Genomic DNA, 16164 nt, shown 5'->3' on the forward strand with positions numbered 1-16164 from the left:
AAATGTAAATGGATTAAATGCTCCAATCAAAAGACTTAGGGTAGCTAAATGGATACAAAAACATGACCCAATTATATGCTGTCTACACAAGACCCACCTCAGAACAAAAGACACACAGGATGAGAGTGGAGGGATGGGAAAAAATTTCCATGCAATTAGAAATGAAAGAAAGCTGGGGTAGCAATACTCATATCTGACAAAATAAACCTCAAAGTGAAGGCCATAACAAGAGACAACAAAGGTCACTACATAATACTAATGGAATTGATCAAACAAGAGGATATAACTCTGGTAAACATATATGCACCTAATGTAGGAGCACTTAAATATACATATAAAAAATTCTCAGGAGAATTTTATCAAACATTCAAATAAGAACTAACACCTACACTGAGTGGCCAGATTATTATGATCTCTAAACACATAATAGTCTGGCCACTCAGTGTATATCCTATACAATAAAAGGCTAATATGCAAGTTGTCCCCTCAACCAGGAGTTCGACCAGCAGGCAGGCTGGCCAACCACCCATGTCCCCTCCCCTGGCCAGGCTGGCCGGACACCACCATGCACGAATTCATGCACCGGGCCTCTAATATATATATATATCTCCTATATAATAAATAGGTAATATGCAAATTGACCATCACTCCAATACACAAGATGGCTGCCTCCATGTGGTCAAAGATGGCCACCCCCATGTGGACACAAGATGGTCGCCACAAGATGGCTGGTAGGGGAGGGCAGTTGGGGGGGACCAGGCTGCAGGGGAGGGCAGTTGGGAGTGATCAGGCCTGTAGGGGAGGACAGTTAGGGGCAACCAGGCCTGCAGGTGAGGGCAGTTGGGAGGGACCAGGCCTGTAGGGGAGGGCAGTTGGGAGGGACCAGGCCTGTAGGGGAGGGCAGTTGGGAGGGACCAGGCCTGTAGGGGAGGGCAGTTGGGAGGGACCAGGCCTGCAAGGGAGGGCAGTTGTGGGCAATCAGGCCTGCAGGGGAGGGCAGTTGGGAGGGACCAGGCCTGCAAGGGAGGGCAGTTGGGAGTGATCAGGCCTGTAGGGGAGGACAGTTAGGGGCGACCAGGCCTGCAGGTGAGGGCAGTTGAGGGTGACCAGGCCTGCAGGGGAGAGCAGTTAGGGGGCACCAGGATGGCAAGGGAGTGGTTAGGGGGTGATCAGGCTGGCGGGCAGAAGCAGTTAGGGGCCATCAGGCAGGCAGGCGAGCGGTTGGGAGCCAGCAGTCCTGGATTGTGAGAGGGATGTTCAACAGCCCATTTAGGCCAGATCCCTGGGATCGGGCCTAAATGGGCAGTCAGACATCCCTCGAGAGGTCCCAGATTGGAGAGGGTGCAGTCTGGGCTGAGGAACAACCCGCTCCCCCCCACCCCACTCCATGCACAAATTTTGTGCACCGGGCCTTAGTATATATATATTACATGGCCAGATTATTATGCATTCAGAGATCATAATAATCTGGCCACTCAGTGTATACTCCTCTTAGGCGACCCTGCTATTGGTTCTCAACCTGTGGGTCATGACCCACAGGTTGAGAACCGCTGCTGTAGAGCCTAAGACCATCAGAAAACACAGATATTTACATTACGATTCATTAACAGTAGCAAAATTACAGTTATGAAGTAGCAACAAAAATAATTTTATGGTTGGGGGTCACCACAACATGAGGAACTGTATTAAAGGGTCGCGGCATTAGAAAGGTTGAGAACCACTGCCCTAACCACTCCCCTGCCAGCCTGATCGATGCCTAACTGCTCCCCTTCCAGCCCAATTGCCCCTAACTGCCCTCCCCTGCTGGCCATCTTGTGGTGGCCATCTCGTGTCCACATGGGGGCAGCCATCTTGTGTGTTGAAGTGATGGTCAATTTGCATATTACCTCTTTATTATATAGGATAGCACTGGAAGTCCTAGCCATAGTGGTCAGACAAGAAGAAGAAATAAAAGGCATTCAAATTGGAAAGGAGGAAGTAAAAAGGTCAATATTCACAGATGACAAGATATTGTACATAGAAAATCCTAAAGACTCCACCAAAAAACTTCCAGATTTAATAAATGAACTCGGCAATGTAGCAGGATACAAAATTAACACCCAGAAGTCAATGGCTTTTTTATACACCAATAATTAATTTGCAGAAAGAGAAACTAAACAAATAATCCCATTTACCATTGCAACAAAAAAATTAAGATACTTAGGAAGAATAAACTTAACCAAGGAGGCAAAAGACCTGTACTTGGAAAACTACAGGATGTTGAAAACAGAGATATAAGAAGATATAAACAATAGGAAGAAAATACCGTGTTCATGGATTGATTGAATCAACATCATTAAAATGTCCATACTACCCAAAGCAATCTACAGATTTAAGGTAATCCTTATTAAAATGTCAACAGCATATTTCTTAGATCTAGAACAAATACTCCAAAAATTTATATGGAACCAAAAAGACCCCGAATAGCTGCAGCAATCTTGAGAAAGAAGAACAAAGTTGGAGGAATCACAATACCAGATATCAAGTTATACTACAAAGCCACCGTAATCAAAACAGCCTGGTACTAGCACAAGAACAGGCACATAGATCAATGAAACAGAACAGACACCCAAAAAATTGATCCAAGCCATTACGCTCAATTAATATTTGACAAAAGAGGCAAGAGCACACAATGGAGTGAAGACAGTCTGTTCAATAAATGGTGGTGGGAAAATTGGACAGGTACATGCAAAAAAATGAAACCAGACCACCATCTCACACCATACACAAAAATAAACTCAAAATGAATAAAAGGCTTCAATGTAAGTTGTGAAACTATAAAAATTCTGGAAGAAACCATAGGCAGCAAAATCTCAAACATCTCTCATAGCAATACGTTTACAGATACATCTCCTAGGCCCTAGGACCTAGGGCAAGAGAAAGTAAAGAGAAAATAAACAAATGGGATGCGTCAGAATAAAAAGCTTCTGCACATCAAAAGAAACCATCAACAAAATGGAAAGGAGCCCACTGCATGGAGAACATATTTGCCATGATACATTAGATAAAGGGTTAATACCTAAAATATATAAGGAACTCATACAACTTAACAAAAGGAAGACAAGCAATCCAATTAAAAAATGGGCAAAGGATCTAAATGTCTCCAAACTGGACTTACAGACGGCCAAGAGACATATGAAAAAATGCTCAAAGTCACCGATCATCAGAGAGATGCAAATTAAAATGACAAGGAGGTATTACCTCTCACATGTTAGAATGGATACCATCAACAAATCAACAAAGGACAAGTGCTGGCGAGGATGTGGAGAAAAGGGAACCCTTAGTGCACTGCTGGTGGGAATGCAGACTGGTGCAACCATTATGGAAAACAGTGTGGAGTTTCCTCAAAAAGTAAAAAATGGAACTGCCATTTGACAAAGTGATCCCACTTCTAAGAATATATCCTAAGAAACCCAAAACATCAATCAGAAAGACTGTATGCACCCCTATGTTCATAGAAGTGCAATTTACAATAGCTAAGATCTGGAAACAGCCCAAATGCTCATCAGTAGATGAGTGGATAAAAAGGCTGTGGTACATTTACACCAGGGAATACTATGCAGCAGTAAAAAAGAAGAATCTCTTACCCTTTGAGTCAGCACTGAGGAACCAGGAAAGTATCACGCTAAGCGAAATAAGCCAGTTAGAGAAAGACAAGTATCACATGATCTCACTCATATATGGAATCTATGAACAATATAAACTGATGAACAAAATAGATTCAGAGATATGGACGCATGGAACAGACTGCGGAACCTCAGAGGGAAGGCGGGGAGGGTGATGGGTGAGAAGAGATCAACCAAAGACCTTGTCTATATGCATGGCACAGACAATAGGGTGGTGAAGGCCTGGGGCGGGCGGGGCTGGCTAGAAGGGGTCAGTGGGGGAAGGTGGGGCATATGTAATCCTTTCAACCACGAAGATTTAATTAAAAGATGATACTCTAGGAAGAGGTTACAGGCACTAAGTACTCTTGTAAGGAGCTGATCTCTTTGTTTTTTTAGCTTTCATTTACATTTTACCTTTACTAACTTGTCTGTTGGTGTGTGCACTCATTCACCCATCTTCTAAGTACCTAATGTGTGCCCACCACTAGCCTGGTTACAGACCATACGGCACTGCCCCTGCTCACGGTCGCAGGAAAGACAGAGAACCCGACTCTAACACAATGTGGCACGGGCTGTTCCAAAGATCTGAGAGAGACGCTGTGGGTACAGACGGGTGAGCATGCTCTCCACCGGAGCGCCAGGGAAGCCTTCCCAGATGCCATGAGAGGTCCGTGGTCTTGGAGGGGTGGGAGCTGGTCAGGGAGACGTGATGAAGCTGCAGCCGGGCCCAAGGGCAGTGCAGGGTCCAGGTGTAAAGGTGTGAAAAGCAAGGGGTGAGTTCTGAGGCACCACCCGGGTCAGAGCACTACCATTAGCAAAAGTGGGAGCGAGGGACAGAAAGGAGAGAGGCAAGTGGAAAAACGAGCCTCCGAGTTCGCACTGCTCTCTGTCCCTCTCTGTCTCTGTGTATGTGTCTCCATTTCTGTTCCTCCCTCCCTCTCTCTCTCTCTCTCCCTCTCTCTCTCTCAATTAGTGCCGGATTTGAGAGGAGGCCACGCTGGGCCAGAGAGGGAACGAGCAGTAGGAAGGTCGAGCTAAGGTGCAGCCTGGGAGGGACTGACTGTCACGGTCCCTCAGTGGTTGGGAAGCAGGGGGTGGGGATGGGAGGGGGGAGGGGGGAGCTGGGGGGGCGGGCTGGGGACTGCGGTAACAGCATGAGAGGCAGTGGAGCAAGAAGGCGGCCGCAGAGACATGGCCCCATTTCCAGCCTGGCCTTCCTGGGGGCTGGAGAGCGCCAGGCGAAGGCCGCTGTGCTTCCCCATTGGCTGGCGAGGGGGCGGGCGGGCTCCACCAGGACAGCAGGTGAGACCAGGCCACTGGCAACCCGGGCTGCACCGCCCGGCCCAGCAGCCACCTGAGTGGGAAGTCCAGGCTGCAGAAATCCGGGACAAGCCTTCTTAGTAGAAAGGGAAATCATACTCTGCTGTTTGGGTCAGCAGAAAAAAACAAATGCTTTTCTTCTCACCTTGAGGTCTTCCTTTCCTTCCAAGTTTAAAAAGGAAATAAAATTCAGCACATCTTGAGTGTGGGTGCCAGCTCACTGGGGTCTAGTGGTGGGCAGGACAAGCGGTCCCTGAGCGGCCTCCATCTGTGTGTCACTGTCTGCCTGTCAGCCACCCGTCTCTTTATTCTCGTCTCCCCCGGATCAGAGGGGAGCAAAGGCAAACTCGGCTCCAGTCTTCCACCTGGAATAGTCAGGCTGTACAGCGTAGGACAGAACGTCTCACCTCCGAAGTCTCACTCTCCTCACTGGCAGATATGGACGATTAGCCTGCTCCCGGGCTGCCTGAGGCCACGGGGCCCTTCGCACAGAGCCCCGCAGAGCTGGTGCTGCCTGAGGCCACGGGGCCCTTCGCACAGAGCCCCGCAGAGCTGGTGCTGCCTGAATCTGCCTGAGGCCACGGGGCCCTTCGCACAGAGCCCAGCACAGAGCCCAGCACAGAGCTGGTGCTGCCTGAGGCCACGGGGCCCTTCGCACAGAGCCCAGCACAGAGCCCAGCACAGAGCTGGTGCTGCCTGAGGACACGGGGCCCTTCGCACAGAGCCCCGCACAGAGCCCAGACAGAGCCCAGCGCAGAGCTGGTGCTGCCTGAGGCCACGGGGCCCTTCGCACAGAGCCCCGCACAGAGCCCAGACAGAGCCCAGCGCAGAGCTGGTGCTGCCTGAGGCCACGGGGCCCTTCGCACAGAGCCCAGGGCAGAGCTGGTGCTGCCTGAGGACACAGGCACAGTGCCCAGCTCAGAGCTGGTGCTGAATGAAGCTGCCTCAGCACAAGAGCGGGAGCGAGCCACCTGGGGTTTCCCAGGCCCTGCAGCAGGTTGGCCCCGGGATGGGGGAGCAGGTGGCAGAGAAGGTGGAGCCTGAGGAAAGAAGGCTCCACACGGGATATCGCCTTGGCAACCTGTAGACAGCATGCTGAGCGGGCCGAAGGGTGCCTCTTGCCTCGGACTGAATACCAGCTAAGTTTCTCCTCCCCAGCAGTTTCGGACAGTGGGAGCACAGCTGGCTCTGTTGCGGATGGGGGAGGAGGGGCACAGCTAGGCTCTGTTGTGGAGGGGGGAGCACAGCTGGGCTCTCTTGTGCAGAGGGGGGGCGGGGGCGCACAGATGGGCTCTGAGCAACGCCTGGGGTCCTGGAGCAGGGCGGCATTCCCTGAGGGTCAGGTGGAACTCACCTGCAGGGTGGAGAAGCAGCGGTGGCTGAAGCCCCAAGGCTGGCCCTGCTCTGCAGACACCAGGAGGGCGCTAACTGCAAACAGGCCCTCCAAACATATGGCCAGCCTCGCCCAGCAGGAAGGAGAAGTGACGTGCCCCAGGCCACACGATTATGAGCCCAGCTTCACAGCCAGGGTCTGAGGACCCAGGGCCAGGCCCCCCAGAGGCTGCTGCCTGGCGGGCCCACACGGAAGCCTTACGTGCCTTCTGCTCTTCCCTGGAAGAGTGACTGGAGCTGATCGGAACTGTCACGGGAAGTAACGAGAAGTGACAGGCTGGGCTGGAAGACTTACTGCTCCCAGTCTGAGCGATCCCCACAAACCCAGGCCTCTCTTTCAAAAATGACATAATAAAGCATTTCCCTCTGGGATTCCATTCTCCCCCTCCCCCACACCCTCCCAACAAAAGAAACAGGAAGACTGTCAGGGGCTGAGTTCCAATCAATACAATGGGTTTCTTCTAGAAGAGACAGTTCCTTCTTGGATTGATCCTATTTGCCTTCCATGTGGACAAATACCATTAAAACCCTGCGTGAACAGACCGCCACTCTTAATAACTGAGATACAAATTCATTGGCATGTCTCTCTCTCTCTCATTTTTTATCATCGCATGAGGGATGAGGAAATTGAAGTAGCTCTTTAGCTGGCAGGCTGTGATGAAGAATGAGACCATAACTGTCAATGGGCAAGGCCATCAGGAGGCTCAACCCCCGACCAGGAAGCACCTGGCTGAAGGCCAAGGACGCACACACTTAGCTGTCCGCTCCGATGATGACGGCGGATCCACCGCCCACCTCACTAATGCACAGGCGCCACGCGGGGCGCAGGAGCAGACACCTGAGGACCCACAGCAGAGAGGCCTCTCTCCACAGGCAGCGCGCACGCAAGTCGCCTCCTCGGCGGGGCTCCTGAAACCTTGGTGCTTTCCCTACAACAGCACTTTCACAATCGGTAATGCCTTCTTTATAAACATGTCACGTCCACGCGGTGTTCTGAGATGGTAGAAACCCTGCCTTTTGTAGAGCTGGAGTCTCAGAGCCTAGCACAGGGCCTGAGCTACAGACGGCAGGTCCCTTCTGGAACTGGTTTGTGAGTGGGAGGCCGTGAATGCAGTAGAAAGTGTTACTGTGCACGTGTGAGAGCTAAAGGGGACGCTAAAAGCGTGAGCAGGGAGCTGCCGCCGCCACCCTGGAACGGAATGAGCTCAGAGACACTGCTCCGTCACCACAAGCGGCCGATGGTTTCAGCTCAGCCGTTTCATCCTCTACTGTTGCTACTTCTACACCGTCCTCGTTTTCCTCTTGGTCCTGCTCTCCTCCCCTCTGTCGCCTTTAGAGACTGAACTCCCGGGCCCCTTTATTGCCTGGCTTCAAGGAACCGCCCGTTCCACGCTGACGGGGAACCACCTGAGGATGTTCCCCCTCTCTCTCCTCAATGCGCACCAGCCCAGCGCTCTCCCCGATTTCCATGGAAACAAGCGTGGGTCTCGTCACCACCAGACTTTGGCGAGGCTGCAATGCACTGCCCACTAACGCAGTAAAGTGTCTGGCTTCAGCGTTCTTCCTCATGTTGGTCTATATGGCGCCAAAGGAAATACATTTACTTTCCTGAATTCGGAGTTAGGAAGCTCAGATAACCAACATTTTTGTATTTTTTGCTGGAGTTGCCATTTGGTGGTGGAGGTGGGGGGGAGGGGAGAAGTCAAAACTGCTGAGAACAGGACTTAACTAGAAGCGACAGACAGAGCAGTCACGCACAGTCAGACCCGCTTGCCACCCACTGGATGGTGCCAGGACGGGAGCTCCTGCCTCGGCTCCATGCAGAGCAGGGCTCCACAGTGACCCCGATAACGACAGGAGTCTTCTGATTAATTGGCGGATCTAGTGCTCCCTGGATGATATATGGAGTCACTCTACGTTATAAACAACAGTCAGTCACCCAAACGAACCATTCCCGGCCTCTGAACGGCGTGGAAGGAGGTGTGGATAAATGTTCTGTTTTCCACTGTGAGATTTATGGGGTGAAACCCTGTCAACCAGGCCTCGGCCGCCGCTGCCCCCTCCGTGGTAGCACAGAAACCTCACGTTGAGAATAATGATGTGCCTCCTGGTAAATGGAAAGCAAATGGTCTTGGATCCGAGTGCTGGTTGGTGCCCTGGCTCAGCTGTTTATGAACAGGGTAATCTGAGACTCTCTAAGCCTCAGTTTATTTATCTGTAAAATGGCATAAGAATGACATTTGCTCTCACAGGTGATTTTAGGGTGAGATAGGCATGTCAACGCACTCTGTGAACTGCTAAACCTTGTGCAAATGTGAGAATGACTTCTGCTGTCACCACGGTCCACGCAATCCTCTCCTCTCTCAGGTGCTACAAGTGAACTAACAGCATGCAATTCACTTTTCAAAACCCAACCACAGTTCAGGTCTATGCAAGGAACCCATTAAGCTGTGTACTTCATGGATACACATCATGATACATAAATTATGCCCTAATTTTAAAATTGAAAAAGTGCTTAATGCTTATAAATAGTTTCACACATTCGACCCTCTCTGCAGAAGTCTATCCCGGGTGTCCATGCTTGGGGATGTTTGTAGGTAACCCGGTGGCTCTCCTGCAGATGAGGTCCTATTGGTGTTTCAGCTACTAACCTTCCTGGGCAGGGTCTCTGCCCCCCACTCTGATACTGAACGAAGTTCCCTGGCTGACAGTGCAGTTCCGCGATGGAGATGCTACTGCTCTCTTCACGTTAGGGATCAGTCCTTCCGGGCCTGTTAGTCATAGGTTACTAATTGCCATGAGTGGACAAGTGCCCGAGACTATCTCAGTAAGGTGACACCTACGTGCTTCCAATCACAACCACATCTAGACCAGCCCACACCTTCTCAGAATTTAAAAACACCCTCAGAGGATGTTCGTGGTCCAGGAAACCTAAGATAACCTTCGTCTGATAACCTCGTTTTACAAGAAAGAAAACAACACCTGAGGATCCAAGTGGTATGACTTTCCCAGAATAACCCAGCACCATTAGGAAGCAGCCAGAGCTACTGAGTTTCCCTCTGTTCCTTGTAGGCACACCCCCACATCCCTGGTGTCTTCTCTTTCCTGAGTGCGGCAGACATCAGACAGGGCACTGCGGAGTTTCCAGGATTTCCAGCCATGATGGCCAAACGGAAATGTTACGACATCTGCCCTATTTTTCAGGCAATTTCTCAACATAAAAGCCAGTGCCAATTATGCAGCGTTTGGCTTATTTAATGAAGCTTCTGGAGAGCAACTGTGATCTCCATGAGCTGAAAAGGAGGGAGAGATCTTCTATTTCAAGAATGTGTGACTGGGCATATCGTGGAGTTAGGGGTCTCATCTGGCCCTTCTACTAAGCTAGCTGTTTAACTTTAGCCGAATCTCTCTGAACCATCGATTTACATAGTCCCTTAGCTTTCCCCTTTTCTGACAATCTTTGACTTCACCTTTTAAAAATGTCTGTCCAGGTCATCATCACTAGGTGCACTCATGAAATATACTCATTTATGCACACTGCTCAGCTGAGCACAAGACAAAAATAGGATGAGACAAGATATGTGCCTACTGGGAACGTATCATTATTATGGCCATCATTAATGTGGGAAGATGAGGCAAGGACATAGAATCCTACTGAGACCTGTCATTAAACTCAAGCCTTCCTTAAACTCATTTTCAGGGAGAAAGCTCCTTCCCAACCTGGCAGAAGTTTCAATGAAAATGTCTATTGTTAATCTGGTAGTAACATACCAATATAACAAACTAAGTTTGTATAACAAATATGATGTCTGGTCCCCGTCCATGTAATGTTCTATGTAAATATATATTTTTAAATCTTTGTGACCTAGGGCACAGAAGAACTTTTTAAAAAAATATATTTTTATTGATTTCAGAGAGGAAGATAGAGGGAGAAAGAGATAGAAACATCAATGATGAGAAAGAATCATTGATCAGCTGCCTCCTGCACGCGCCCCACTGGGGATTGAGCCGCAACGTGGACATGTGCTCTTGACCAGAATCGAACCTGGGACCCCTCAGTCTACAGGCCGGCACTCTATCCACTGAGCCAAACCAGCCAGGGCTGTTTTATGTATAATTTAAAAAAAACAGTCCTGATCCCATTTTTGCATTAATGGACAAGAAAGCACAAAACAAGCTGAATTAAAACTGGGCTCCTCACAATTGTATCATCCCACAGATGAATAATTCTTCAAACCTTTCACCTTTAAAACGTTCCAAAAATCCAATTATCTCAGCAAATAGTTCACAGGCATTTTGTTTAAGTAAGGTGTGGAAAGTGGAGCGCAGGTGAATGAGACACGGAGCTGACAGTCTAACGGGGTATTAGAGATGCATTCAGATCAGTATGCTGCAAAGCGAGCAGAATAGAAAGGCCACTGGGATTCCAAGAGAGGAAGGAATATATTCTGTTGGTGAAACCATGGATGGGCATTTGGAGGAGGTGGTATTTGAGGTGAGACTTGGAGAGTAGACAACATTTTGATCTGTAGGGGTGGAGAGTAACAGGGCACTTTTGGCGGAGGGATGACCATAAACATAAGCATAGAACTGAAAGAAGCATGGAACATGGTTAGGGCACAAGAAGAAATCGAGGTTCTCTGGAGAACTGTCTGGGGGCAGGGAGGAGAGGAATCATCCTATATAATAAAACCCTAATATGCAAATCAGCTGAATGGCAAAATGACTAGTCCCTATGATGTGCACTGACCACCAGGGGGCAGACGTGCCCCCGGTGGTCAGTGGGTTCCCACAGGGGGAGCGCTGCTCAGCCAGAAGCCTTGAGCTGAGCTCACGGCTGGCAAGCACAGTGGCGGTGGCGGGAGCCTCCCCCGCCTCCAGTGCAGGTGGGCAGTATGGACCGAGGGGTCCCAGACTACGAGAGCCCCAGACTGCTAGAGGGATGTCTGCCTGCAGGCTTAGGCCTGATCCCTAGGGGTATCGGGCCTAAGCTGGCAGGCAGACATCCCCTGAGGGGTCCCAGATTGCGAGAGGGCACAGGCCAGGCTGAGGGCCCCCCCCACCCAGTGCATGAATGTCATGCACTAGGCCTCTAGGTCTATATATATAAAACCCTAATATGCAAATAGACCAAACAACCAGTCGCTATGACGTGCACTGACCACCAGGGCGCACACATGGGACATGGTGGGCATTGGCAGCAGACAGCAGAGCGTGGAACATGGCGGGCATCAGCCACGGCGGGATGGTGGAGCAGGTGAGCAGGGGTGCCAGACCAAGGTGGGGCACCAGTTGTTGTCATCGGGGTGAGCTTCTGGTGATTACTGAAAATTCTTTGCTCCCATGCACCACGGTCCTGCCTGGCGCTCACACCCACAGCCGGTGCTGAAGCTGCCGCTCGCACCCTCTGCCCGTGCCCAGCACCGGTCCTGATTGTTTGGTGCCGTCAGTGGGTGTGAGCAGCAGCTGCTGGCCCCGATCACCCCTGAGGGCTTCTCCACCTCCCACTGCTCCTGAGGGGTGATTGGGGCAGTAGACGCCACTTGCACGTGCTGATAGCGCTGGCCCAGCTCGCACCTGTTGCTGGCGCCTGCCCCAATGACTCCACAGTCAGCGGGTGCGAGCGGGGCATGGTGCTGGCAACGCATGGGAGTGGCGACGGCAGGAGAGGGGCTGCCGGCAAACAGGGGACTGGGGGCAGTGGTGGGAGGGGCTGGGCAGAGCCGTGGAGGATGGGCAAACCTGCCCCTGTGCCCACCACAGCCTCGTGGCCCACAGTTCCTTTCAAGGTGCACGAATTCATGCACTGGGCCCCTAGTATTCTATAAAACCTTTAATATGAGAATGAAGTGTTTGTACTCAGTATTATAAGCAATGGAGACTAATAAAAGTTTATGGAAGAGAGGAGTAAAATTATAGAATTATAGAAATTTTGAACTCAAGTTCTCTCCACCCCCATTTGATAAACAAAGGAGTCAGAACAAGAACCAAGAAAGCTTGCCAGATTCCTAATCCAAATTCCTTACTTTATACCAGCTGTTCTTCATGGTTGCCAGTCGCAGTGTGCTGGGTAGAGGAGAGAGGGTCCAGGCAGAAGGTCAATGTGGCAGCTATCACAGAAGTCCAGGAGGAAAGCTCAGGTGGAATGATGAGGACCTGAGCTCCAGGGGAGGCTGGGGGTGGTAGTCGGAGGAGGGGTTGGAGTTTGGGGAGCCCATGAAGTCTCCCTTCCCTCTCCTCCATAGAGTTCATGGTAGTGATTTTTCATTCATTCAGAGAGGCGGGGCAATTGATTTGATTTATTGGCAGATCCATCCTTGTTCAGACAGTGACCCTTTGCCTTCCCGACTCCCTTTCAATGCTGTGCATTCTCTCAAAAAGAGAAGCCAGAAGCCAGCCAGCGGTGCCAGAAGCAGCCTCGGAACTGTTCCTTCCAGGGATCAGTAGATAATTTTAGGATTCAGGCAACTCTGAGGGTTTTCTTTCTGGCTTGGCTAAGGGTGCCCAGGAATACCATGGCCCAAAGCCACTTTGCAAATAAGGGTCATCCGGCCCACAGGAGTGCTCCCCCAGGGCTCCGGCCCATGGGGACGTCAGCTGCAGAGGGGTTCCTTCAGTGTTGCCCCCTCCAACGCCTATCTCTGATTTACCAACCTCATCTCAGGCCTCCTGCCTTGTCTCTTGCACTGACCTTCAGCCTATCTCCCCTGTGACTTCTTACTTGAACAGTTTCATCAACTTAGGGCTTGGATGTCATGAGTCTGAGTCTGTTTGACACAAGCATAGATGTGGCAAAGCTTCACAGTAGGCGTGAATGCTGAGCTTCCTCTTGGGCAGAACTCCAAGTCAGCAGTCCACCTTTCCCTTCGACATGGCTTTAGTTTGTAAAGACAGGACCAAGGAAGCAATCATGAGGGGCAGCTTCTAGTCTATTATAAAGGCAGAGTACCCACCAGAGGCGTCATTACACACAGTAGGCACCCAGTAAGGACTAACCCCAACCCTCATGAACTAAGAGAACCATCATCCAGGCGCTGATGCCAATGACCTGTGGGCCAGAGCCCCCTTGCACTTTGTGCCTGAAGGTGCCACCTCCCTTCCCTGGGCCCGGCCTGCAGGGCAGGAGCGCACTGACAGCTCCCGGTCCATGTAAGACTCCTCTGGACTTCACTACAGAGCATCTTCAGAGCCTTCTGTGGTGACGGAGGACGCTTTTGTGAGCAGCCTCTGGAGGCAGACAACCTACATTCAAATCCCATCTCTGCTAACTATGAGCTTATGGCCTTGAGCAAGTTATCTGACCTCTTTCCACTTGCTTTGCTCATCTGTAAAATGGGAATAATAAAGTGCGTAGCCAACAGGGTTGGCATAAAAATAAGCGAGTTAACCAGATAGTACGTATAAAGTGCTCAGAATAACAAGTGCTTAAGGAATTGCAGCTGTTTGTAAGAAGGCAGCTCTGGTGTTGGAGTCTACTGGACATGGGTGACCGGCCGCTTAGGGGTAGAGGCCCGTGAAGGTGGCAGAGGCGCTCTCTAGAGGTGCCAGCTGTGCGCAGGAGCAGGACTGAACACCTGGCCGGCTTCTGAAAGAGCTCAGAAAACATGCCTCCTACCTGCCCTACCTAGTTCGCCAATCCACCTCCTTCACCCTCTTACCTGGCCCAGCCAGATGGCCTAGTTGGTTTGTAAGGTTTCAAAAAAAAAGGGGGGGGGAGCGGGGGACAAGAGAGAGAGAGAGCTTTCTAGACAGCTAGTTCAGGGTGACTTGAGTGCCTCTTCACCCTCGTTTGAGGTTCCCAGACATCAGGCCTGTCAGAGCCCGGGCGATTCAGGCTGTGTGGCCGTGGGGCCCGGAGGGGCTTGGGACCCACCTGGGTCCTGTTCCGAGCTAAGGAAACCAAAGCTCCAGGTAGTGAATAGCCTGTCCGAGGTCACCCCGAGGTCACCCCGCTGGTCAGGTGAAGACCAGGGCTAGTTCTCTGGGGGCCTGGGGGCAGGGCCGTGCTCACTCGACCACAGTGGCTGGCTCCCGCTTTTCTGAATTCTGGCTGATGTTTGGTCCTGTCTCCAGGTGAGACCGCACTTCGCTCCTGCACAAGCGAGTTTCTTCCGTTTTCCTGCCCGCTCGGGCCCTGGCATCTCAGACATTCACAGGCTCCCCGTCAGCTCCTGCCTCCTGCGCGCACAGCCTGGATGTGTGCTGTCCTGCCACCCTGCAGCCCCCCTCCACCCTGCAGCCCCCCTCCACCCTGCAGCCCCCCTCCACCCTGCAGCCCCCCTCCACCCTGCAGCTCCCCCTCCAGCCGGGATGCGTCTGGGCCTCCGCGGCCTCAGGAATCCTGCGGGCGACGGGGCTCGGGCGGCGCTTCCGTTGCCCCAGAACCGCTCTCTCGGTTCTTCTCTCCACTCCCTGCTTTCTGTCTTCCCCCCGCTCTCTGGGCTCACTCCCCTCAGTCCTGCTCTGCGGCGTCGTGTCCCTTTCTCCGCTTTTCTGTCCCTCCAGTCCCGTCCTTTCCCCGGCCCCCGGCCTCCTGGCTCTCCTGGTGCCCTGCCTCCCCTCTCCTCCTTTCCCCTCCCGTCGCTTCCCCTTCCCTCCCTCTGACCCTGCAACACATCTGTTTCCAATCTGGGCCCTGGAGGCGCCTGTTTGAAACAAAACCCTCCCCCAACCCTCAGGAACCTGGCACCAAAATTCCCCAAGAACCTTCCTTGCCCCATCCCCCAGCTTCCCAGCCTCTCCGGAGACGCACACCCTCCAAAGCGCAGACCCTCCACCGCCAACGGTTCGCGCCGAGCTGCACCAGGACCCCCAGCCCCGAGTCCGCCCAGGCCAGATGTGCTCCCCGCGGCCGGAGGCCGGGAGAGGAGTCGGGCTCCCTCCGGGACAGCCGTCCAGCGCCCGCGTCCCTCCCGGGCGCGGAGATTCGCCGGGTCCTCGGTCTCCCGCCCGCCCCCCGCCCCCCGCCCCCCGTCCGCCGTCAGGGCACTCACCCAGCCAGAGCAGGAGCGGGGCCATCCCGGTGCGGTGCGCGGCGGGTGCCTCCCGCTCAGCCGCTGCGTGGCTCCGGGGCGGTGGGCGAGCTGGGCGGGGCGCCTGCGGGGGCTGGCGGGGTGCCTGCGGCCATGTGCCGCCGCGGGAGGCCCGCGCCCCGCGCCCGCTCGCAGGGGGGCTTCGCGCGCCCCACCGGCCGGCGCCCAGACGGGAGCGGAGCCCAGGGCGGGGGGGAAAGCGGGCGGAAAGGCGCTACCGCTCCTGGAACACTTCTCCCTGTTTGGAAAGAAGGAGTGAAGAAAGGGGAAAAAAATAGAGTGAGCTGCAACCACATGGCCGCCTCCTCCCGGCAGCCCCTCCCTCCCCCGCCCCGCCCTCCCGCCTTGGGGTGCGCGGCGGGGAGCGGGCCGCCATGGCCCCACCTCGGCAGCAGGGCGCTGGGCTGCGGGGCGCGGTAGGGCAGGCTCCGCGTGGAGAAAGTCGGGGACCCTCCGGCTAAGGGCCCGGGCCGAGGCCCTGAAGGCTGCTCTGTGTTCTCACTGTGACCGCCCCACGTCCGTCTTGCATCTCTTTCTCGCTCACAGACTCTCTCTCTCCGCTTCCACGTCTCTCACAAATCTCTTCTCTCCCCTCTCCCCCTCACCCCTCTCTCTATTATTAAAATTCTCCGGCCTCTCCCCTCTCGCCTGCTCCCCCCTCTTCTTTCCCCTCTCCCGGCCCCATCGGGTTTAGTCAGCAGGAAACTGCAGACCGCCCGACCGACCGACCACGCAGACTGAGCCCGGGGCAGCGGGCGGCCGGCAGCGCAGCT

At 53.0% G+C, this 16164-nt stretch overlaps 1 protein-coding gene across 1 annotated transcript in view; it reads right to left on the reverse strand.

The window, feature by feature from the left end:
- The window catches only part of CLMP (CXADR like cell adhesion molecule), a 104625-nt gene extending 89155 nt beyond the window's left edge, over positions 1-15470 (reverse strand). The window contains exon 1 of the mRNA XM_080650124.1: positions 15353-15470. Within this exon, the coding sequence (XP_080506250.1) occupies positions 15353-15377 (25 nt within the window). The 5' untranslated portion in view covers positions 15378-15470. The remainder of the gene's footprint in view (positions 1-15352) is intronic.
- Positions 15471-16164: the final 694 nt, after the last annotated feature.

This window comes from Plecotus auritus, assembly GCF_963455305.1.
Source record: "Plecotus auritus genome assembly, chromosome: 13".
NCBI lineage: Eukaryota > Metazoa > Chordata > Mammalia > Chiroptera > Vespertilionidae > Plecotus > Plecotus auritus.